Source organism: Talpa europaea (assembly GCF_964194135.1).
Source record: "Talpa europaea genome assembly, chromosome: 14".
Lineage (NCBI taxonomy): Eukaryota > Metazoa > Chordata > Mammalia > Eulipotyphla > Talpidae > Talpa > Talpa europaea.
In genome coordinates, this window is record NC_140082.1 from 77,981,712 (window position 1) to 78,005,916 (window position 24,205).

General features: G+C 47.6%; 1 protein-coding gene across 1 annotated transcript in view; it reads left to right on the plus strand.

Annotated features, from left to right (window-relative positions):
- ATP10A (ATPase phospholipid transporting 10A (putative)) overlaps window positions 1-24,205 on the plus strand; it is a gene marked incomplete at both ends in the record, with an annotated part of 132,065 nt that overhangs the window by 105,606 nt on the left and 2,254 nt on the right. The window contains 8 exons of the mRNA XM_084254065.1: window positions 2,685-3,273; window positions 7,727-7,830; window positions 7,914-8,040; window positions 10,294-10,478; window positions 12,332-12,680; window positions 15,146-15,222; window positions 17,962-18,087; window positions 22,461-22,661. Coding sequence (XP_084110191.1) covers window positions 2,685-3,273; window positions 7,727-7,830; window positions 7,914-8,040; window positions 10,294-10,478; window positions 12,332-12,680; window positions 15,146-15,222; window positions 17,962-18,087; window positions 22,461-22,661 — 1,758 coding nt within the window. The remainder of the gene's footprint in view (window positions 1-2,684; window positions 3,274-7,726; window positions 7,831-7,913; window positions 8,041-10,293; window positions 10,479-12,331; window positions 12,681-15,145; window positions 15,223-17,961; window positions 18,088-22,460; window positions 22,662-24,205) is intronic.

The window sequence follows — 24,205 nt, forward strand, 5'->3', positions numbered from 1 at the left end:
CAGCTCTCAAGTTTCAGGGGATACAGCAGGCCGCCCACAGGGCAAGCCAGCTCATTGGCTCTGAGGTGCCAAACCAGGTGGTATGGGGCCAGGATTAGGCCAAGTGGGCGAGGACAGACGCCTCCAGGCTGAACAGGAGGGGTGCTGAGCAGCTGGGCCTGGGCGAGGTTGCCCTACACAACCTACCCAGAAGGCAGGGTCCCGGATTCACACGGAAGAAAGGACAAGTTGGGCTGGCGGCCCAGACTCTGGGGTAAACTGTTTGAACGTGAATCCTGACTTCCCCATCCCACTCAGCAAGCTTTAGACAAGCCAGTTCCCTCCTATGCCTCAGAGACCTCACCTGAAATGAGGGGCCATGGTAAGGATTTAAAAGCTTCAGCATAAAATAAATAAATAAACAAATAAATAAATAAATAAAAGCTTCAGCATAAAGTATGACACATAGTAAATGGATTTAATTCTAATGAAGGGCACTAATGCTGTCATTCAAGAAGTGGTTAAGACTCAATGAGAAGTAGTGCTACATAAGGTGGTGGAGGCAGCCATGCCCAGGGTGGTTTCTGCCTGGGTTGACATTAAGGTTCCCTCTGGAGAGTGAGGTTTTATGTGCTCAGGGATCCTCTGTAACCAGGCAGGCCAGGTCACATTCGTGCACATGCGTAATGCAGGCAGGCCGCTTTGAGTGGATATAATCAAGGGTGTGTCACAGACCTCTCCCCTGACTCCACTTTCCTAGGCCCTTCCCCAGACTCCTAGGCCAGCTTTCCAGGATGTTCCACTGATGGAGCCATTGGAGAGTGATGTGGGGTGAACAATAGGACTCACCCTTTCAGTGGCAGCAGCGTGTCTGGCAGCACCACGACCCCCAGGGATACTGCTGCTGCCGAGGACCTGTGGGCTGGGTGCACCCAGGTGGGATGACCAGGTCACTCAGAGATGGTGCGCTGGTGCAGAGCTGCTTCTGCTGAGGTTAGCTTTCAGCTCCTCTGCATGTCTGTCTGGCCTGTGGGCTCTTCCACCAACCTGCCTTCAGTCTCTGAGGCACATCCCTGGAGGGGTCTAGGTTCTAGTGTAGACCCTCTCTAGGTTCCACCTGCAGCGAGTTCCATGCTGGTAGCAGAGTATTTAATCATGCACCCACCAGACTACAAACACACACACACATACATCTCTGGATGCATTTCTCTCTCTGTCTCTTTTTTAAGGATTATTTATTTATTCATGCATACAAGAACTGGGGTACAGGCCAGAGGTGTGGTGGGTGAGAGGATTCACCAGAGACAGAGTGGGGAACAGAACAGGCAGACTGACTGAAATACACTGCTGAGGGGAGCAGCGGGGAGACAGGAGAGGTCTGCTGTGCCATGTGGGTAGCTCCCTGGCCGGGGATCAAACTTGTGCTGCAGAGGCTGTGGAAAGCTTCACAGTGCTGTGCTTAACCCTTTGACCCACCAAGGAGGCCCCTCTGGATGCATTTCTGCCCCCACATATTGGTGAGCACCACCTTTGAGGGTGTCTGGAGCTATCAAATGTACCAGCATGCCCACCTAAACCTCCTGCCTGGATACACAAGTCATTGCAGGAATAAAGAAAAAGCACCTTTGTCAAAGCTGTGTTGCCTTGCCAACACCGGGTTTCTCTGGAGATTATTACTGCAATTTAATATTTTGGGCAAGGACAAAATCACTGAGATTTAAAGATAATTGTAATTCAGTGTTTAGAATATTTCAACATTTACTTCAAGCCCATTCTCTAACAGAAAATCAAAACAAGTATACCAGCATTATTGACTAGCACCCATCTATTTTTTTAAAGATTTATTTATTTATGCATGCAAGAACTGGGGTACAGGCCAGAGGTGTGGGGGTGAGAGGATTCACCAGAGCCAGAGCGGGGAGCGGAACAGGCAGACTGACGAAGTACACTGCTGAGGGGAGCAGCGGGTGTGCCAGGAGAGGTCTGGGCGCCATGTCGGACCCTCGCCAGCAGCTGAGGATCGAACAGGCACTGCAAAGGCTGTGGGCGGCTTCACAGCCCAGCACTCAACCGCTGTGCCACTGGGGTGGCCCCCCATCTAAATAATGTTCTGTTTCTCCATCATTGAGCCTTTAGAAACTTTAACGGGGGTCCATAACTTTGGTTTTGGTTTTCATTTCTCATTACAAGGTATATAATTTGCTGTGATTTAAAAATTTTTTTTAATGAGATGGATCCTGATTTTTGGTCTATGTATTCCACTTCCCACTTGTTTACAAAGGTTCTCTGGGGATTTGGAATGTTATGCTTATTTAAATCATTTATAGACATAATTCAAGAGAATGTATAAACTGATCTTTTGAAATTAAGTGGTTTTTTCAATGGGGGAAGGGGGAGAGAAAGCTGGGGTTTTTGTGCCAGGCAAAGACAAGCCGGATTCTCTAACCCACTCTCCAACAGTGGAGTTCTGCGTTGAGGCGATAACCTGTAAGTTTGCAGGGACCACAAATATTGCCTCGTCTTTAAGCCTTTTGGATTCCGGGAAAGAAAGGCGAGCTCTAGCTGCCCTTTCAGTGCATGACTGGAAACCTGGGAAGTGGGCAGTCTGTGCAGGAGCCCTCCCTGGGGAGGCGGAGGAGCCCCTGTGGCTGTCCGTTTTGTGGTCCCTGGGTGCCCCATCTCATTTGTCTCTGCTCCTCTTGCAGGATAAGCTGAGGTTTGAGCTGAAGTCCCCCGTGAAGACCATCGAAGACTTCCTGAAGAGATTCACGCCCAGCCGCCTGACCTCCGGCTGCACCAGCATCACCAACCTGACCACCAAGTCCGTGCACAAGCCGGGGTCCAGCATCCTGTCCGCCCTGTCAGCCGACACCTCGCTGTTCAGGCTGGAGGAACGCCTGGAAGAGTCGGCCACAGCGATCGCCAGCAATGGCTACAGCAGCTCGGACAACTGGGCACCCAAGCTCCCCGCCCAGGAGCCAGGGCACAAGAATGAGCAGGTGAAGGAGAAGCCTCTGGAGCTGTTTTACGAGGCCGAGAGCCCCGACGAGGCGGCGCTGGTGTATGCAGCCAGCGCCTACAGCTGCGCGCTGGTGGACCGGCAGCCAGACCAGGTGTCGGTGGAGCTGCCGCGGCTGGGCCGCCTCACCTTCGAGCTCCTGCACACGCTGGGCTTCGACTCCATCCGCAAGAGGATGTCGGTGGTGATCCGTAACCCGCTCACCAACGAGATCATTGTCTACACCAAGGGCGCCGACTCTGTCGTCATGGACCTCCTGCTGCCCTGCTCCTCAGGTAGCCCCCTGCCCTCCTCTGGGCCACACAGCCCCCGGCTCCAGGTGGAAATTCTGCAAAATAACCCCCACCCCAGTATCTTCCCTCCAGTAAAGTGACTTTCATAAATCTTTTTTTCTCTTATTATAAATTATTTTGAGGGAATATTGCTTTACCACACTTGGTTTTAGGGTTCCAACACGAAGCAGCCACTGCGCTCCACCATAGTCCACCCTCCTGCATTGCACCTGCGCCCCCTTTGCTCACACCCCTCCTCCCAGCTTTGCTCGAACCGCCCCCCAACCTCAGTTCTGCAGTGTGAATTCTAAGGTTTGTTTTGTTTTCGTGTCTGTTTTCAAGCAGTGCAGTCAGAGACCTGCTCTTCACACTGTGGCACTTCCCCAGGGTGGCTGAGTGCCGCCTTTGGGAGTCGAGCATCAGGAGCCAGAAGGACCTGGAGGCGGGGGAGGGTGAGAGGGGAGGAGAAGGAGCACTCCACTGCCTGAACTCCCCCCTGAGCAATGAGGTCGAGCTCCAGCATCGGGATTTAAACGTAGACAGTGTGGTTTAAGGACTGTGAGACTAGACGTTTCCTCTTGCCCTTTGATTGCCTGGACCTGGGGCAGCCGTGACGCCCAGGCCACAGTTTCTAGTCCTCTTCCGGAGCTGTCTTAGACCACAGAGGGGGCCCAGAGCCCAGGAAGTGGGGCCTGTGCTGTCTTGCCCTCTGCCCTCTTCCCCAACTTGAGGCAGGGTGATGCTACCTTGTTTTTTTTATGCTTTAGAGTTCCATGTAATGTTTGGGTTGGCAAAGGGGGAGTTTGAAACCCAGGGTTTAGAAAGACTTGCACTTCTTTCCAGAGACAAATGCTTCTGGGACTGGGCAGAGGAAGGGCCTGAGTCCCCACTCGTCAACCTGGTCACCCCTTCTTCCATGCTTAGGGCACAACTCACCTGTAGGGAAAGAAGTGGTGTGGGGGGGGGGGGCGCTACTGGCAGCTGGAAGGGCACCCACCATGGCCACTACTGCCTCACCCCTACAGCCTCCCGTGTCTGTGGTGTCCTGAAAACAGCTTTGCACGATTGCTATTGAGTATGGGTTCCCTACCCAGTGTGCATGCCTCAGACAGTGGCGTCAGGGTTTTGAGAAGAGAAGTCAGATTTATTTCTCATGAGTTTTGCAAGGACATAGGGAATAAATGCGCACCTACCACCCTGATTAAGAAAGAAAATAAGCTTATATAGGTTTTGGGAACTGGAGATCCCAAATTTCTGCTGGTGGGCCCCGTGTCTTCAGTAGAACCCTCTGCTGCAGCCACATCACCCAGCTCCAGCTGGCCTTGGCGCTCAGCTCAGGGTGAGTCAATAAACCTTCAGGCTTTGCTATGTCTGAAAAAGCAAGTCTCAGGGAAAAGATTAGATAAGTTGCTCTTTTCCTCTCCTTTGTGCTTTTAGGGTCTAAAAGTAAATTAACTCCTTAGCCTCAGTGTCACAACTTGCCTTAAAACCCTGTTTGCCAGATGTGCCCTTCCAGAACGCTAGGTGGAGCTGGGGAATTCTTGATGTCCCACAGTCCTCTTACTGTGATGTCAGTGCTCAGAGCGGGACTCCTGACTGCAAAGCTCAGGACCTTTCCTTTGTGGTTGAAAAGTGAGCCAGCGCCTGCGGCCTCTCAGTTCTGTCTTGACAGTATGGGTGATCCAGCATCACACCCCTGCACTTCGCCCCTTCCCTCCTCCCTCTGGGAAACAAAGTACTTATTACTATATTTTGTTTAATTTTTTAAAGATTTATTTATTTATTCTTGCATAGAAGAACTGGGGTACAGGCCAGAGGTGCAGGGGGTGGGGTGGGAGGATTCACCAGAGACAGAGGGGGGAACAAGCAGATCTACTGAAATAGAACAAGCAGATCTACTGAAATCCACTGCTGAGGGGAGCAGCGGGTGAGACAGGAGAGGTCTGCTGTGCCATGTGGATAGCTCCCTGGCTGGGGATCGAACTCGTGCTACAGTGGTGATAGTGTAATAGCGCTAGGCCACCAGGGAGACCCCATTACTATATTTTAATTCAGCCTCCCTCAGCTAGATGTCCTTGCTCAAACAATCAGAATCTGGAATAGTGTTATCATGACCTAGGAGTGTTATCACAACATCAGGGTAAACAGTCAACAAAATTAAGATGACTGGAATGCCACCTTTTCAAAAAATTTAACTTCTTAAATCAAAGTTATCCAGAGTAGTGTTTCTCCCTCTCTTGCCCCCCATGTTTACTTTTCTTAAGGAGCCTTTTTAGACTTTTTTTTCTAATTGCTCCCCTATGAAATGTCCATGCCACAGATACTCTGTGTCTGTCTATATACCGCATGTATGCCTGTGCTTTATATATAAAAAGGGTGGGTTTGCCCCCAAGCATAGATTTTCAGCCCCTTGGGGGGATGGAGATGGGAAATCTGTCTTCTCTGTGGAATATGTGCTGTCTAGGAAGTAAATGTTTCTCCCAGGTCCACTTTATGCTGAGGCAACTTGGAGAGTAAACAGCCTTCCCCAGACCAGAAGCCTCATCACTGGCACACAGGGCTGTCAGATTTAGCAAGCAAAATATACTGAATATCCAGTTATGTTTCAGATAGACTATGATTTTTAGTAGAAGTGTGTCCTCTGTGTATGTGGACATTTCCTGTTTTCTCTGGCAACACTACTGATAAGGTATGTTTTGGGGATGGAAATTGTACTTTCTGTTGAGTAATAATTTGTCATAAATAGAAAAAATTCCATATAATAGGTTGGACATAGGGATGCCAGATCCCACTTAGTGAGGTTTTGGTTTCGTGAGATGCTTATTTCCCTGAGGAATACAAAACAGACAAAAACAGGATAAGCTTCTTAAAAATTTAGATGAGGTTCTTCCTCAGCTAACAGCTTAGTTTTACTTTGGATTTTATGTGAAAATTGACAAGTAATGTGACTGCGTGGAATAAATCTAGCGGAGCAGATGTTTCCCGAATACCGCTGCACGGAGGTTGCTGGAGTAAATCACAGTGCAAGCATGCTCCTGACGTTCCTGCTTAGTGAACTGCAGCCAAGTTCTGGCCTCCTGTTCTAATTGCAGGCAGCAGCTGAGGCAGAAAGGTGAGGGCCACTTATTTTTCAGTGGCCCTGAAATACACTCACTTATAACATATACTTGTAATGCACACGCTCTAAGTGCTTTCTGCTTCCCACTCATAACTGTTGACCCAAGAAAAGGGTGGCATTAAGGAGGAGAGGGTCACCTTGCCATGTATTCCACAGCTGGTGAGGCTCACGGCCAGCTCTTCCAGCATTCAGTAATAAGCAGAGTCTGCTCCTCATCTGTGTCTGCAGAAAACAGTGGAAAGGGTGGGTGTTTGGAGAATTCTTACTGGCTGACAGCTGATTTCTTAGCTTTTACAAATTATGGTTAAAAAAATGCATAAGTGGGCCTCCCCAGTGGCGCAGCAGTTGAGCGTTAGGTTGCAAAGCTGCCCGCAGCCTCTGCAGCGCAGGTTCGATCCCCGGCTGCTGGCGAGGGTCCCACATGGCGCGCAGACCTCTCCTGCTGCGCCCACTGCTCGCCTTAGTAGTGTATTTCGTCAATCTGCCTGTTCTGTTCTCTGCTTTGGCTCTGGTGAATTCTCTCACCCTCCCATGCTTCTGACTACCCAGTGCTTGTATAAACAAACAAACAAATAAATAAATAAATAAATAAATAAATAAATAAATCTTAAATTTAAAAAAATGCATAAGTTAAAATTGACCATCTTAACCATTTTAACTGTACAGCTCTGAGGCAGAAGAATTCAATACTCTCACTGTTGGACAACAGGCCTCCAGAGCTTGTAAACCAGAAATGCTGTTCCCTGAGCAACTCCCCTTCCCTGTTCCTAGCCCCTGGCGGCCACCATTCTACTTTCTGTCTCAGTTTGACTACTTAGAGACCTCAGCTTCCTCCTGTGTCCATGGAAGGCGAACCTAGACGCTGGGTAGAAGGAAGGAGAGGAGCTGAAATTGCATATGCAGTTATTTCTACAGAGAAATACCAGATGCTTTCACTCAGGTGTAGGATATAGAGAAATAAAGCAAAAAAACTAATGAAACTCGACGGTAACTCTTAGACTCTGACAACATAATGGTGATCCCCAGAGTGAGTTGTCCATTATTGGGGAGTAGTGAGGAGTAGTTTAGATCTTTGGTGGTGGATCCCATGTGGTATATACCTTTGTAGAGGTGTGACATACCCTGCAATTTGAATAGTTGTATAAATCTCTATGGTAAATCAGTAAAAATGAAAAATAAAATCCAACAGTCACTCAGCTTTACTCCAATAAAAAAAAAAAAAAAACAGAAAAAGAGAGTAAGAACTGTGCACAGCTGTCTGGGGTTTCTTGAATAGCCCCAGGGCATCCCACTGGGCTCTATTCTTACTCATTGTGTTTCTGCTTCTTCTCAACTTAGATGATGCCAGAGGGAGGCATCAAAAAAAAATACGAAGCAAGACTCAAAATTACCTCAACATGTATGCAGTGGAGGGTCTGCGCACCTTGTGTATCGCCAAGAGGGTAAGTGGGTGTCCCCTCCTGGGTGTGTGGGGTCGCCACAGCACTCAGCCCCTGTACAGCGCTCACTGCGGTGTCTCACGTAGGTTCTGAGCAAAGAAGAGTATGCCTGCTGGCTGCGAAACCACCTGGAAGCAGAATCTTCCCTGGACAACCGCGAGGAGCTTCTCTTTCAGTCGGCCATTCGCCTGGAGACCAATCTGCATCTGCTGGGTAATTAGCCTCCTGTGAGCATGCTGTGTGGAGCAGTATTGTTGGGAGACACAAGGCCATTTCTGCAGGAAGTTGCTTTCAAATGAAGGGTAACTTCCTGAGTTATACCCCAAGCATTAGAGCCGAGCGGAGATTTGGAACATGAGCCACGCTAGGCATGGAAGGCTGGCCCCTACCTGCAAACTCACCTCCTTCTCTATTGCTTTCCACATCTGTACAGTGGGGAGAATTGCCATGCTCACGTCCTAGGGATGCTGGGAAATATTTTGCTTGGCAAATAGTAATCCATTAAGATAAGCCATCATTACAATGCTAATAAGGACTCCATAATCATTACTATCCTTGAGTACCAACCAGGCACTCGGAACTCATGGAGGCAGTCATGGGGGCTGGCCTGGAAGCCCTCCCTCTTCCTCTGGGATGTCAGGGACGATGTCACAGCAGAAGTAATGAAATGCTTAGGATACATTGAATGATGTCAGCTCTGTTGGATGGTGAAGACAGCAGAACAGAGACCTGGGGCCAGAGCCAGAGGACTGGGGAAGGGGAGACACCCTCTGGTGCTGGGTGTCAAGGACTTGCTCAAGGTGTGCCTGGAGGATAACGTGGCTTCCTTCCTAAGTTGCTGTGAAGCCCCACACCTCTGCCTGCTCCTTCCTGTGGGGATTCCTGCTTTAGAACAGAGGGAAGCCTGGTGCAACATGCTCTCCTCCTTCCTGGGCCGTTCCCAGGTTGCCACTAACCCTCCGGAACATTCGCCAGGTGGGAGGTAGGCCCCATCCAATGCACAGTACAGGTTTCACGAAATGGAAAGAGAGGACAGTCACTTGCCCCTGAAAGAGGTCCTGGGGGCAGGGTAATGTTCCATTTCCTGAGCTCAGGGCAGGGTACACAGGTGTGTGCTTTGTGAACATGTGTTGAAGGATATATTTAAATAGTGGGCGTGTTTTTTGTGTTTTTTGTGTGTTTTATACATTTATTCCATCCTCCCTGCACCTGCATCTCATCCACCCTAGAAGTTGAGCTGGGGCCTATCTTAGTCATTTAGGGCTGCTATAACCAAATACCACAGACTTAGTGGCCTCACCCACAGACACTTCTCACAGCTCTGGAGGCTGAAGTGTGACATCAAGATGCCAGCCTTGGTTCTGACATGACACACTTCCTGGTTTGCACACCTTCAATATTGACATGTGATGGCCAGAGAGCATCCATCTATGTCTCCTCTCAGAAGGGCACCAGTTCCATGATGAGGGCTCCACCCTTCTGAAATAATAACCTCCCAAAGCCCCCTTTCTAATATTTTTCCCTCAGGATTAGGGTTTCAATATAAGCTTAGGGGTAGGGATGCAAAACAGTGCAAGAGAGGTGTCTCCAGTGACAAGAGAAGCTTAAGGACAGGAAAAAACTTGCTTACCTAGAGAGTACATTTCCACATTGAAGGTTACATTTTCCTCAATATACTAAGACTTATTAGAGAGAAGCCACCCCACTCCTTATTCATTATGTCTGTGGGAAAGCATCTTCAGGGTAATTTTTTTTTAAGATTTATTTATTTATACAAGAACTGGGGTACAGGCCAGAGGCACAGGTAGGTGGGAGAATTCACCAGAGACAGAGTGGGGAGCAAAACAGGCAGGCGGATGGAAAACACTGCTGAGGGGAGCTGCGGGAGAGTCAGGAGAGGTCTGCTGCGCCATGTGGGTAGCTCCCTGGCCGGCCAGGAATCAAACCTGTGTTGCAGAGGCTGCAGACAGCTTCACGGCGCTGTACTCAACCCGCTGCACCACCGAGGAGGCCCATAATGTTGTTTTCTTGAAATAAGGGCCTCTGTGATCCGTTTGCACAGAGACAGTAAGTGAGCCTTGTTGATAGTGAATATTGTGTCATTCACCAGAGCTTTTTGTGGGATGGATGATTTTTAAGACCTTTTCATCCCTCAGAATGTGGTTATTCCCACCCCCCTACAAACTTGTGACAAGTTTTCCAGAAATTTATGTTAGCTGTGTGTTCCTCAGAAAAATGTGAGGTGCTTGTTGTTGGCATAAAGGTTATGTTTGGTGATTCCAAGTTATCCCTACTCTGTCCTCATGTGTTGAGTCTAGAGAACTATTGAACATGTCCTCCCCTGTTCAGAAATGGGGCAGACCTCAAGCAGGAGGCAGATCTTAGGCCGTGCCGGCACCTGTCTGTGGGGTGTTGGTGTGGGGGGTGGTGAGAAGGGGGCTCACCAGCTGATGTCCATTTGACCAGGTGCCACTGGGATTGAGGACCGCTTGCAGGATGGAGTCCCTGAAACCATTGCTAAGTTGCGCCAAGCAGGCCTGCAGATCTGGGTTCTCACGGGTGACAAACAGGAAACAGCCCTTAATATTGCCTATGCCTGCAAACTGCTGGATCACGAGGATGAAGTCATCACTCTGAATGCCGAATCCCAGGTAGGCAGATTTCAAGGAGGCCTTGCTCTTCTGCCAGGGACACCCCCACGCCAGGTCGACCCCCAGGACTGAACTCAGGTGAAGGCTGCCAGGGAACCTTCCAGGCAACTGCTATGAGAAAAGCCACTGCCCTCTGCCTCTCTGCTTGAACCTGTTGTGTTTCTGGCACTTAGGATGCACCTGTCATTACCTCGGAAGGTGTGGAATTTGCTGTAATGTGCTGGGTTTTCTTAGTTTCAAGGGAATGCACATTGGGCTTTTATGTGATGTAAATTTCTACCTGCCTTATTTTGACATAGAGAATCTTTTCATAAAGTCACTTATACCTAGAAAGTGAGCAGGACAAGGTCCATTCAGCACTGACACTCTCAGCATGTGGCTGTCTCATGGGTGCCCCAGCAGGCATGGAGGGTTTCATCCAGTCACATCTGTATAGGAGTTTCTACATTGTGTAAGTCCCTGGTCTAGTTCTAATCCCTGCAATGAGCGCCCACCTGAAACATTTCCATGTCTAGATGATGTGTCCAATTCATCAATTTGTTTTTATAGGTCAAGCTTTAGGCACCTTAGACATGCCTAGCTGTGAAATTGCCTCTTATATTTTCCTCTAATCATGTTATAGTTTAATGTCTCCCCTTTAGACACAATCCATTTTGTATAGAGTTTTGTTTAAGGTCCGAGGTTTATGTCATCTTTCTACAATGTGGCTGTCCATTCAATCAAATACCATTTGATGGAAGTCTGTCTTTTGCCATTAAATTGTCTTTACACCTTTGTGAAAAGCAATTCACCATGTTTGTGTGGGTCTATTTCTAAATTTTCTGTTCTGTCCCATTGATCTATGTATCTGTCTCTTCACCAATACCATGCTGTCTTGATTACTATGGTTTGGTTTTTTTATGCCTTAAAATTGGTGGTGCTTTCTTTAAATTCCAGGGGTTTGGGATTTTTCCTGTTGTCTTTCTATTACTGATTTCCAGTGTAATTATGGTCATAGGATATGCTTTTTGTGATATCAATTCTTTAAAAATTGTTTAAATTTTTTTTTAACAACACAGGGTGTAGTCTATCTTTTTTTTTAAAAGATTCATTTATTTATGCATACAAGAACTGGGTCAGAGGTACAGAGGGGGATGCGTGAGCAGATTCACCAGAGGCAGAGTGAGAAGCAGAACCGGCGGATCTACTGAAATACACTGCTGAGGGGAGCAGCGGGCCAGACAGGAGAGGTCTGTTGTGCCATGTGGATAGCTCCCTGGCCAGGGATCGAACTTGTGCTGCAGTGGCTGTGGATAGCTTCATACTGCTGCAACTTAACCCCTTGTGCCAGGGAGGCCCTGTAGTCTGTCTTTGTGAACATTTAATTGTCGCTGAAAAGGATGTGTATTCTGTTGTGTTGCTGACCGATGGATCAATTTGATCCCATTGGTAGATGGAACTGGTCAATTTTTATATGATGGGGTCAGCAAATTGTAGCCCCTGACTTAAATTCAACCCATCATCTATTTCTATATGAAAGTTTTACTCAAACACAACCTTGCCCGTGTTTTTAGGTAAGCCTTTGGCTATTTTCATGCTATAATTGCAGGTTGAGTTGGAGATGAACACAAGTGAACACAATCCAGCTCAACCTCAACACTATAGACTTGGTGGTAGAGTCTTACAGAAGATCATGCTCTTCCATACGAAAGGTTGTCCTTTTTAGCGAAGCTCCTGGAGTTAAGAAGGAGCCCTTCTGGTTAGCACCTGCAGCCTGGTGCCCTGGAGCCAGTCAGTCCCAGATGAGGTGAGGAGGGTCATCTGTCCTGCAGCATGGCCAAGTAATCCACAGCATCCACTCCTGTTCCTTCCAGGAGGCCTGTGCCGCCCTGCTGGATCAGTGCCTACACTACGTGCAGTCCAGAAACCTCCGCAGCACCCCTGAGAAGACCACAGGAAATGTGAGCGTGGGCTTCTCCCCAATCTGCCCGAACTCTGCCACCACCTCCTCCGGCCCCAGCCCCAGCCTTGTGATCGACGGGAGAAGTCTGGCTTATGCCCTGGAAAAAAACCTGGAGGACAAATTTCTCTTCTTGGCCAAGCAGTGCCGGTCAGTCCTTTGCTGTCGCTCGACACCCCTACAGAAGAGCATGGTGGTGAAGCTGGTCAGAAGCAAGCTCAAGGCCATGACCCTGGCCATAGGCAAGTATCCAGACCAGCCAAGTAGGACCCACTCCCCAGCCCCACCCCCAGCAGCCATTTGTAAATGAGTTTCCAACCCTGTCCGTGCAGCTGCATAAAATGGGAAACCTTTCCCTCACTCTGTCTACTTAAATAAATAAATAAATAATTTTAAAACATACCACATGCCATAAAACAGCCTGTTCCAAATATAAAGCTTACAACTAAAAGCCAAAAATTATAGTAGCAACACTTACAGCTACTTATTAGGAGACCAATAATGCAATTTTGGTTTAAAATGTAGCTTACATTATTTCCCTAGGGAAGGAGATTATCCCAGGCAGTCATAGCCACAGCAAGAAGATTCTGCATACCTAGCATTAGCCTGGGCCACCTTAGGACAAGGTCCTTTGCAGGTGCTTCTGGTAATTGTGAGCTTCCCTGGGGTGAGAAGCTTAACTAATGCCCTAAGAACCCAGAGACTCAGTGGTGATCAGAATTCCATTGCCTTTTGTCTGCTAAACTCTACAAATTGTTACTAGACAACTATCTAATTGAATCCATCTTAAAATATGAATAGTTCTGAATGCTACATAATTTCCTTCAGGACAGTGTGTCTGATGGTGGTTTTCTTTGGAAGTTGAGGGCCTGGAGTGCCTTCTCTGCTCCTTCTGTGTCTAGGCACTCATTGCCTTCATCATCCCCACCCACCTCTGTTCTGGTCCGTTCTCCAACCAGGTCAGGGACTCAGCAGTGCCACCTGCTGGTGAGCAGCAGGAACAACTGCAGGTAGTCTTGGCAAAGGATCCTGGTGATCCCCAGGTATTAAACAGTTGGGTCTCCCTGCATATAGAATCCATACCTAGGTGAGAATTGGCTCTGAAATAAAGTATCCTCACCAAGCAATAATAATTATAGTATTTTCTGCCCAAGGTCTGACAGTCCCTCCTTGATGCGGGCACCTCATCAGGTACAAGTGAATGCAGCATGTGCCTGAGCCCAGGTGGGGTGGCCTTGGTGTGATTGTTGTGGGGATGGTCCTACATATCCTCAGGGCCCTGCTAATCATGAAGTGGAGTGAGATGGACACAGATGTGAGCAAATTCATGTTCAGCAGGGCCTCCTAATACAGGCTGAGGAAAGACAGGCAGCTCCTCCCAGGATGGGCTCCTCTTGACAGTCTATCTGGAGGACATCTTTGCTGTCACATGCCTGCAGTGGCCTGCAGTTATCTCTGAGAAAGTTTTGGAGAAGGAGTTGAGGTGTCTGCACCCCCAGTCTTAACCTTATTCCTCTGAGCACCTGTCCTCCTCAGTGGTATTGGAAGGACAGTGCCCCCCTCAAGAATTGAGTGGATCATGAATGATAAACCACATCTTTACAGCGTGAAATCAGTGCCAGATTCAGCCACTGAATGCTGATATGTGGGATTCACTTAAGAGGCTGGAAATAAAGCCTTCATTGGTTAGAAAGAAATGAACAGAACAAAATAGAATAAGGGACAAAATTTCTCAATAAGGGAAAGAGAAAGTAATAACCCATCAGATTTTTAGCTCATTTCTTTGATCACGAATTAAAATAGTGATGTGACCTAGTCCTGGGTGTCCAGGGGCGTATAATACAGAGAACACCATTGCCTCCTGCATCTTATTTTAAATGGAACATTCTGGGAAAAGCTACAGAGGTTGTTATTATTTCACAGAATTTCAATTCAATGAATATTGACTGATCACTCATGGTGGGCCCAGAGCAATCAAGAGGAAAATCACAGGAGAAAGAGCCTGCATCCACATTATGTGTCATACACTGATGGAGTCCTCGCTGGGGCTCTCAGTAGATCACCTTTGCAGCCTGGGATGTACTCCAGAATTTGGGCTGTTCTGCTGCCTGTTTCCAAGAATGTCACCATCACTGAGTGACAGTGACTTTAAGTCTTGTCTGTCCCTGAAGGTATCAGGAACTCTGACCTGCGTCCCTAAACATTTCATATCATCAGCTTGGCCAAAGGCCTCTCAGAAAGTCCAAAGGTGAACACAATAGCTAACACAATTAGATGGTAATCAGAGTACAAAAAGAGCCCCACAGTTTGTTGTGAGAATTTAACCTCCTTTTAGTTTAGAAATAACCACTCACATGAGTATCAATTGAAATAGCCTTGCCTGATATGCCATAAATGTAATAAACAACTGGAGTAGTTCAGTAAGTAGCCAGATCATCATCCTCGTCAGCACCTCCGCCGGACACCATGCTGAGGGCTCCATACGCTCAGTAAGAAAGTAGCTTGGTGCTGGCAGCTCCAGGTGTGAGTTCTAAACCTCACACCAAGCTTGTTCTGATGGTGAACTCAGCTCCCTCAGGGTAGAGGCTGCACTTCATTCCTTCACGCCACTCCTTCCCATGATCCTGCCACAGGACTCAGTCCAGTGGGGACTCCACGAAGTGCCATCCATCCAGTTTGATTGTGTGCATCTCAGCTCAAAGACTCTTCCTATCTGTGCTGTTTCTAGGAGACGGAGCCAATGATGTCAGCATGATCCAGGTGGCAGACGTGGGTGTGGGAATCTCAGGCCAGGAGGGCATGCAGGTAAAGACCCATCGTTGCCGTCCTGTGTGACCAAGGGGCCCCCACTGACCCCTGTGCCTTCAGGCCTCCCTGTGAGCTCTGTCCAAAAAGGAGTAAGGGTTTGCCGTCTGTACAACTTACGTTCTCCTTCTGCTGCACTAGATTAAAAGCAGAAGATTAAAAGCAGAAGGTGCCGCTTCATATTTATGAAGCCACATGCAGGAAACACATCTACCTGTTCCACAAGTATTTTTTGTGATATCAGTAGAGCAGAGACAGGCAGGATGAGTCATCAGAGCCTTCTCTCCTGTCATTTATGCCTCGTCCCTGGAAGGCACTTTTTGCTGTTCTGAACACTAATGACACCATTTGAAAAGCTGACTTTATGGTAGTACTGTTGGAAACTATATCACTATAAAAATGGAATGGAGTCACCTGGACTCACATGAAAATTCATCTCTGCATTTTCCATTTGTCACTCTGTTTGTTCTTAATATGGGATCCTGAGTCATTGGAGAAATGAGTTCCTTCAAAATAACTTCTTTTGGGTATAGTATTGCAATATTTCCAACATCTGATTAACTTTGATGGGGGCATTTTTTAACTAGGTAGAGACTCGGGAACAATCTACCCAGCTTTCTTCTCTTAAAAATCAGGGTGTTGGACATTATGTAGTCACAGGTTGATTCATTCAATCATTGGTCTTTTATTGAGCATTTATATGTGCTAGGCATGGGGAGAGGACTGAGCTGCCACCACTTCCCATGCCCTCCAGGAAGGAGCCGAGGGCATCTATGATTTGGCCAATGGGAAAGGCCAAGTTATAGGGCACATGTGAAGACATAGCTTTGAGAAGGTCAGATGTTGCTGGATGCTTCTGTATTTACCTAAAGCCACACTACATTTTGAGGATGCATGTAAGATGGAGATAAGATTTGATCCAATTTCTTTACTGTTCTGAGTGCTCAGGTTACCCAGGTGACTGTTCCTATTTGCATTTTAGTCAGTTCGATACACAAAGAGACACTGTGGTGAGGCCCTTGGAGAGGCTCCTGTGCAGGATGCTTTGACAGCAGGCAAAGGAGGAATCCAAACTGAGTCACTGATAATGATTGAGGGTGCTTGGAGCTCTCCCGATCTGCCAAGGTAGGAAGGCTGTTCCTGGCAGAGAACTAGAGGAAGCAGCCTAGATTCTGAGTCTGCTGAGAAGCTTGATTTTGGAGGGGTCGTCTGGTCTGCCATGTTTATCTGGAGCCCCCCATGGCCATGAATGATGGAGAACAAGGGGCGCAGGGTGATCATGACATCTACTGGACATCCACTGTTCAGAGACTTCAGGAAGATGTGTGTTTTAAATTTATTCAATTAGTCATAATTGTTGTAGGTGCCATGGAAGAGAAAAATAGCTTCTCTGTTGAGTTTTTCACAGGGTGCTCTAACCTAGCTGAAGGGCTTGAGTAGGCCACCCTCACAGAGGGACAGTAGAAGGCTTGGGGCCCAGATTTAGAGGGAGAAAGGAGTGGCCAGAGACTGTAGAGGTAAGTAGAGGCTCTCAAGGGCTAGGGCTTCTCTTTCAAAAACAGAAGTTATCTGATCTCCTTGACTTCTTTTTAACAATCCTCACTTTGAGTTTTCAGACAGTTGAAGGCAGGGACAAGGTCTGACAGTGTCTGTGTCTCCAAGTCTGTGTCTGGCAGGGGATTAATAAATGATTTTTGAGAGGCTGAACAATGGAGTAAAAGCAGAAGATATTGAAGAACACACAAAGCTTTTAAAACCCCTGTATGTTGGCAGAAGGGGGTGTAAGGGGCAATATTTGCTTTGAAATCCTTAACTTTTTTTGGTTTAGAAAACAGGCATTCTGTGCTGCGACTTTTCTGTCATCTCTAGTGATGTTATTCTGTTGCACAGAAAGGACACCAACAGGTGTGTGATCCCTTTTCTAGGTGGAATTGGAATATAGGGAAATCAGTTCAATTTTAAAAGCAGAGTAATGTTTTTTTATGTGGAATAGGCTGCTGAAGGTGTCTTTTAATGAAATTTTCTCTTTTTTTCCAAATAGAGAAATTTACTATATGGTGGGTTCAATTTATCATGGGCATAAAAGGAATCATGTTGATGACAGTTGTCTGGTCCACTCAGCTGTGTGGAGCAAGATGCCTAATGAGGTGAAGGGAAGCTCTGCCCCAGTCATTTCCCTGTCCATGGAGGAGACCTGCTGTCCTCACTCCCTGCTCCCAGTGTCCGGTGCCCTGCAGTGTGCATCCTGGGACTGGGGGTCAGTGGAGCCATGAGCTTGACCTTGCTCATCACCCACAGTTCCAGAGGAGGATGATCCAAAACATGCCCTCCAGGATGGCTGAACATCTCTCTGATGCATAGGAAAGGGGCAGCTTTGGTTGATATTTGGGTTGAAATTTAACTCAGATGCAGAAGATAGAGAAGATCAGGGAAGAGCCATACAGCTCCTTCCTAGGGAGAGGGAGGAGGGGTTCTTAGAAACTAGCATGGGAAAGAAAAAGCAAACTTTTTTACATCAGTGACCCAAAAGGGTCCTATAAAGTGGTATCCTTGAACTGGAGTGTTTGATGAGACGGATTACTTTTTGAATTGAAGGCAATAATAGCTCACGCCATGTTTGAAACTGGATTTCTCTCCCATGTTTTGCCTCGTGTTTGAGAGCAGTAAGACAGACCCAGGCGGGGGGGCGGGGGAGGTGCAGGGGGCTTGCCAGTAACCGAAACTCCTCTCCCTTTCAAGGCAGTGATGGCCAGCGACTTCGCACTGCCGAGATTCCGATACCTCGAGCGACTGCTGATTGTTCATGGACATTGGTGCTATTCCCGACTTGCCAACATGGTGCTGTACTTCTTCTACAAAAACACAGTAGGTATTGGGTACTGGTCTCTCTCTCTCTAGTTTTGGAATCGAAAGGCCTGATGTGAGATAAGTAGGACCGTGGCCTGAATGCAGCCAGAGGGCCACCGCATGTGGGCTCCATCCTCCTTGACCTCTGTGAATTTCCTGCAGGCCTGACCCCACGCTCTACAGGCTCAGGGGTCTAACTCATGGGCACATGAGAGCAGCTGAGTCCCAGAGGAGGGAAGGTTGTGGAAACAGGTAGAGCAAACAAGAATGCCACTTAGAGCTTCCTACTGTGAAGCAGAGTCAATATGAGGGTCCAGTAGCTGGTACAAGGGCACATAGCTAGTAAGGTGGCACATTCAACCTGGGTCTGACTCCAGCTCCCATGTCCTTAACTTCTGTGTTAATGGGCTGTCATTACAGGAGTCCTGTAATCAGCGCTTTCTCTAGACCAGGCAAGGAGACCAAATGACAAGCAGAAGGGTGATTGGCACTTCCCAAATCAGAATGAGAGGACTTTTTCACACTTTTTCACACACCCAGGCAGGGAAGTCGCTAGGGCAGGATGCTCACTTTGGGCAGTGCAGGAAGGGTCTTGCCACACTCTCTCCTGGGCATGCAGAGCCCTGTACCCCTCCTGGACATCTCAGTCTGTAGTGGGCCTTTCAGTGAGGCTGTGCCCAGGTCTGGTTAGCTGGGGACAGCTCTGCCTCTCCAGGGCCTCCAATACAGGACCCTCATCCATCACCTGCTGATCCAAACGTTTAACTCTTAATTGCTTCATTACTAAGTCCTTGGCAGACAGGCGTCTTTCCCCATAGCCCACAGGGTGGACTCCATGGCCATTTCAGAACCCTGCCCACTTGTAAGTAGGTACAGAAAGTGTGCTGAGAAGTTGCCAGGTGGTTACTTGTCATTTTTGCTTCTGACCACTTGTGGTTGAATACACATCAAGGGCACCACATGAATAAACTCTTGGGATGAGAATTCCAGGGTAACCCATTAATCTACCACATTGGATACCATACCTCCAATGTCAAAATCATCCCATACTCTTCTGAACAAGAATAAAGTAAAATAAAAGGTGAATTCCTTTGTAATTATTTTTCTAATTTCATTAAAAATTCCCTTTGCTAACCTAGAGCTGCTCTCAGCACACCTCCTGTTCATGTTCTTAATTGATTGTTCTGGAGGCTTAGCCCTACCTTCCTTTTCCCGGCCTCTCCCGCCCCCTCGCTCTCACCCATTTTTTGAAATGTCTTCTAGTAAATGAATACAGATACTCAGGACCAACCAGGGCATGTCTAATTTGATCAGTTTGATCCTGGAAATTAATTCCAATTAGGTCCTGCCTGGCACTGTATCCAAGGGAGGCTGTTCTGTGCTGCCCTGCCCTCACCTGTTCACCCCCCCTTCTTCCATCACCTGGCCTTGAATCCCCCTCCCCGAGGCCCCAGGCACACACTTGCAACCCTAGAGGTCCCCAGCTTCCAAAGGGGTGGACTGGTGTTTCAAGTAACGCTGAGTGGGGCTGGGCAGGGTGGAATCCCAGCCCATTTCTGGCTTGTACGAGCTGTGCAGTCCAAGGCAACTTATTTGCCTGTATGGTTTTGTTTTCTTTATCTGAAAACAAAACATGGGCATTGATCTCTGTTTTCTGCAATTCTTTTTTTTTAAAGATTGATTGATTGATTGATTGATTGATTTATACAAGCGCTGGGTACAGTCAGAAGCGCGGGAGGGTGAGAGAATTCACCAGAGCCAGAGCGGGGAGCAGAGCAGGCAGAAGGACCGAAGTACACTGCTGAGGGGAGCAGCGGGCGGCAGGAGAGGTCTGCGGGCCATGTGGGACCCTCCTCTGGTGGCCGGGGAGCAGCCGGGGATCGAACCGGCGCTGCAGAGGCTGCGGGCAGCTTCACAACCCAGCGCTCAACCGCTGCGCCACCGGGGAGGCCCGTTTTCTGCAATTCTTAATTAAAATTGCTCAGACTGAGAGGATGGCAAGAATGATACAGGCTGAACCACCCAACATTTCAGTTGCTCGAGTGGCACAGCCCCCTCCCTGGCCGCCATGATGAATCTTTTGAAGGGGACAGAAAGGAAAAGGGGGTACCTATTTTCTCTTCCACATAGAACTCAGAGCCTCTGGTAACAAGCTCTTGATCTACTTGAGAAGTTCAAGGATAATCACTCTGCTTCCCAAAGTGAGAAATTCATTAGTTTTAGGAATAAGTTGGCCTTCCTTTCCAATAAAGAGCAGAGCAGAGAAGTTACCATAGCAACAGTGGTTTGAGAAGAAGGCTTTTTGGTACTACAAGAAAAAAATCTCAATTATCTAAGTACTTTTCCTCCACTTTCTCCTGACCCCACCTGCTCACCAGTGACTCATTAGGCTGGGCCTGTGGGGATGGTGAGAAAAAGTCAGCGTGGGAGTGAGACAGGGAAAAAGTCAATGAAAAATCCAAATTTGTCAGTTTTCATTGTGGAGGGGAAAAAAATCACATTCAATCATGGATTCCAGCATGACTTGGATGATGTGTGGCCTTAGAAGTTATATATATGTAACTGTCATCTCTTCAGATCTTCAGAACAAGCAATTTTCAGGTCAAGAAACTGAAGAGAAGTTAAGTGACTGAGTCAAGGTCAGAAAGGTAAACAGTGATAGCTCCAGAGCCCGAACCCCCGCCATTCTCCATGGTGCCAGAGAGATGTTCTTCCACCATGTTACCTCTTGTGACTGGCCTTCCCCTCTAGGCCAAGACCCACATGAGCTTCAGTAAGTCAGGTTTGTTACTCAGGCCATGACCATGGTGAAGTCATTTAATGTCGTGGGGCTCAATTTCCTTTTCTCTAAATGAGGCAAATTTGGGGCCTGCCTGGTGGTGCAAGGGGTTAAGGGTCAGCACTATGGAACTATCACCAGCCAGTGCAGCATGAGTTCGATCCCCAGCCAGGGAGGTGGCCCACATGGTGCAGCAGACCTTTCCTGACTCGCCCGCTGCTCCCCTCAGCAGTGTAATTCAGTCAGTCTGCCTGTTCTGCTCCCCACTCTGTCTCTGGTAAATCTTCTCAACCCCCTGTACCTCTGGCTTACACCCCAGCTCTTGTATGCATAAATAAATAAAATAAATCTTTAAAAATAAGTAAATGAGGCAAGCTCCCAACAACCAGGAACCATAAGTGAGTATCTTCAGCATCTGAGGCGCTCCTGGGAACACTTCAGATGCATTAGGTCATTTAATCTTCATGATAACCTTGCAGCTTATTATCATGGGTATGCCCATTTCATGGACAAGGAAGCTGAGGTAGAGAGGGGCTAAATGATCTCTGCCAAGTTGCACAACTAATAAATGTAAGAATGATTTGCAGTTCATCAGTCACCATGCCCCTAGTATAAATGCACTCAGGCCTCTGATATTCAGTGATCTAGTGACGGTGGGAAGAGACCCATCCAACTCCTCCTCCTATTGAACAACACTGGAGGGGATTGTTCAGCTTCCCTGAGCCTCACTTTTCTTTTCGGCCACATGGGGTAGGTGTAAGAGCCAGTGGTGAAGTCTGCAGCTCACCAGTCAGTCAAGATGGTGATACTGGCCGTGCCTTGTTTGTGTTTCTTCCCCCCAGTGGAAGTTAGTCATTTCCCACTGTTCCTCATCAAAAAGAGCATATAACTGGGCCTCCCTGGTGGCGCAGGTAGTTGACCACAGCACTGTGAAGCTGTCCGCAGCCTCTGCAGTGTGGGTTCTATCCCAACCGGCTGGGGAGATACCCACATGGCGCCGCAGACCTCTCCTGTTTCGCCTACAGCTCCCCTCAGCCGTGTATTTCGTCAGTCTGCCTGTTCTGCTCCCTGCTCTGTCTCTAGTGAATCCTCTCATCCTCCCGTGCTCTGGCCTGTACCCTGGTTCTTGTATGCATAAATAAATCTTTAAAAAATATTTAAAAAGAGCATATAACTAAAGAGAGAGATGGGACCCAGAATGTAGCAATGGTAGGTCTGGTTTAGGGTCACAGGGGAGGGATACTAGGGAAGAAGTCCTGATGGGTGACATCCCCACTCTTAAGGGTGAGCAATACCAGAACTCCCTGTTAGACCTTTATTTTGCTTTTCATTAACGATTTGTGGCTTTTCAGGCTCAAGCTCTCACCCCTCCAAAGGCTGCTGCTAGGACCTGCTCCCACTGCTGGTCCTTAATGTTCAAGGGGACAAGGAGATGCAGGGAAAGAGGAAGAGTGACAGGTGGAAACAAGGTTCAGGCTCTGTTTGGAAGAAATTGCTGCCTGTAAATTCAGTCTTGACAGAAAAAAATCTCAAAATCTTTCGATGCCTTGGTTGAGAATCTGATGATATAACTAAAGCATTTTTATTGCCATTCTCCCTTTCCTGATTTCAGATGTTCGTGGGCCTCTTATTTTGGTTCCAGTTCTTCTGTGGCTTCTCTGCGTCTGCCATGATTGACCAGTGGTATCTGATCTTCTTTAACCTGCTCTTCTCATCGCTTCCCCAGCTTGTGACTGGGGTGCTGGACAAGGATGTGCCGGCCAACATGCTGTTAACCAAGCCTCAGCTCTACAGAAGTGGCCAGAACATGGAGGTGAGTCTTCCCTCTAGCCCCCACCTCCTATCCCCTGGTACCCCCAACATCCTTCCAGAAGGTGCAAATCTTCACATCTTTTAAGGGACACCCTGAGACAAATTGCTAAAATTCTAGAATCTGATCACCAAGAGAAAAAAAAGGAATTGTGTCTGTTGTGTGTACTTGTGTAGCTGTGTGTATCTGTTGTGTGTAGTTGTATAGTTGTGTGTCTGTTGTATGTAGTACATTAAGTAAAGTGAGGTCATTGCTTGTAGTGATGGTATCACAGGTATATGCGTATGTCAAACCCATCAAGACATATGCCTTAATAACTTGCCTTTTTTTGTATATCAATTATATCCCAATGAAAGGAAGATAGAGTATATAGGATAGTAAGGTGAAAACTGTCTCTACAGCCAGAGTCTCCGGGGAAGTCTGCTGGGAGTCTAAATCTGAGTTACAAAGGATCACTGTAGTCCAAAAATAGGATTTTTCCCTCCCAGTCCCCCCAAAATAATTTATTTGGAATAGGAATGAACAAGAAGACCAACCCATAGGGAAACCTTTGAAAAAACAAGGGAATACAAACAGATGTAAATATATGTTTGTATCAACCAACCATGTAGATTGACAGGCCAATTACTAGCTATTCTCAGACAGTCATTAAAGTAAACTCTCTAAGGGCCTCCCATGGTGGCACAGGCCATTGAGCGCAGCGCTGTGAAGCTGTCTGCAGCCTCTGCAGCACCAGTTCGATCCTGGCCGGCCGGCGAGGGTCCCACATGGCGCAGCAGACCTCTCCTGTCTCTCCCGCTGCTCCCCTCAGCAGTGTATTTCATCAGTTGCATGTTCTGTTCCCCGCTCTGTCTCTGGTGAATCCTCTCACCCTCCTACGCACCTGGCCTGTACTCCGGTTCTTGTATAAATAAATAAATCTTTAAAAAAGTAAATAAATAAAGTAAACCCTCTAAGGGCTTCTCTTGGGCTCCTTGGAATTACCGTGTGTGTGCGGAGGGAAGGGAACCGCATATCCCCTGCAGTAATCTCTAGCGCAGAATTTACTTCAACTTGACTTCCAGGGTCACCTATGTCAGCCTTAGCTACCTCCCCACCCCCACACACATACAGAAGCAGGAGCACATGTCCTCCTTGGCCCCCCACATGGGACATAGCTGCTGGGAGTTTGTCCTGCAGAGTTAGATGACCACCGGGAAGGACCTAGCCAGCATTTTCATCAGGGCACTGTAAATGCACATCTGTCCACTTTGCATTTCCTGTGGGCTAGTCCCAAGCCAGGTTAGTTGGGACAGACACACATCTGGTCACCCAGGTAGTGAAGACTCAGTGAGGCTTTCTCAAGGTCAGTTTTGTCCTTGGTATGAAACTTTCTGATTTTAACATTAGGACATACTCGCAATCTAATTGTCCTTTATTTTAAATCTTCTTAAATAATAAAAAAAAATGTAAATAACCACAGTCTCATTTTAACAGTTAAGACGCAAGAAACAGTCCCCACAAGGAATGACAAAATGACAAAACTCACCCACAAGGGAGACAAAATT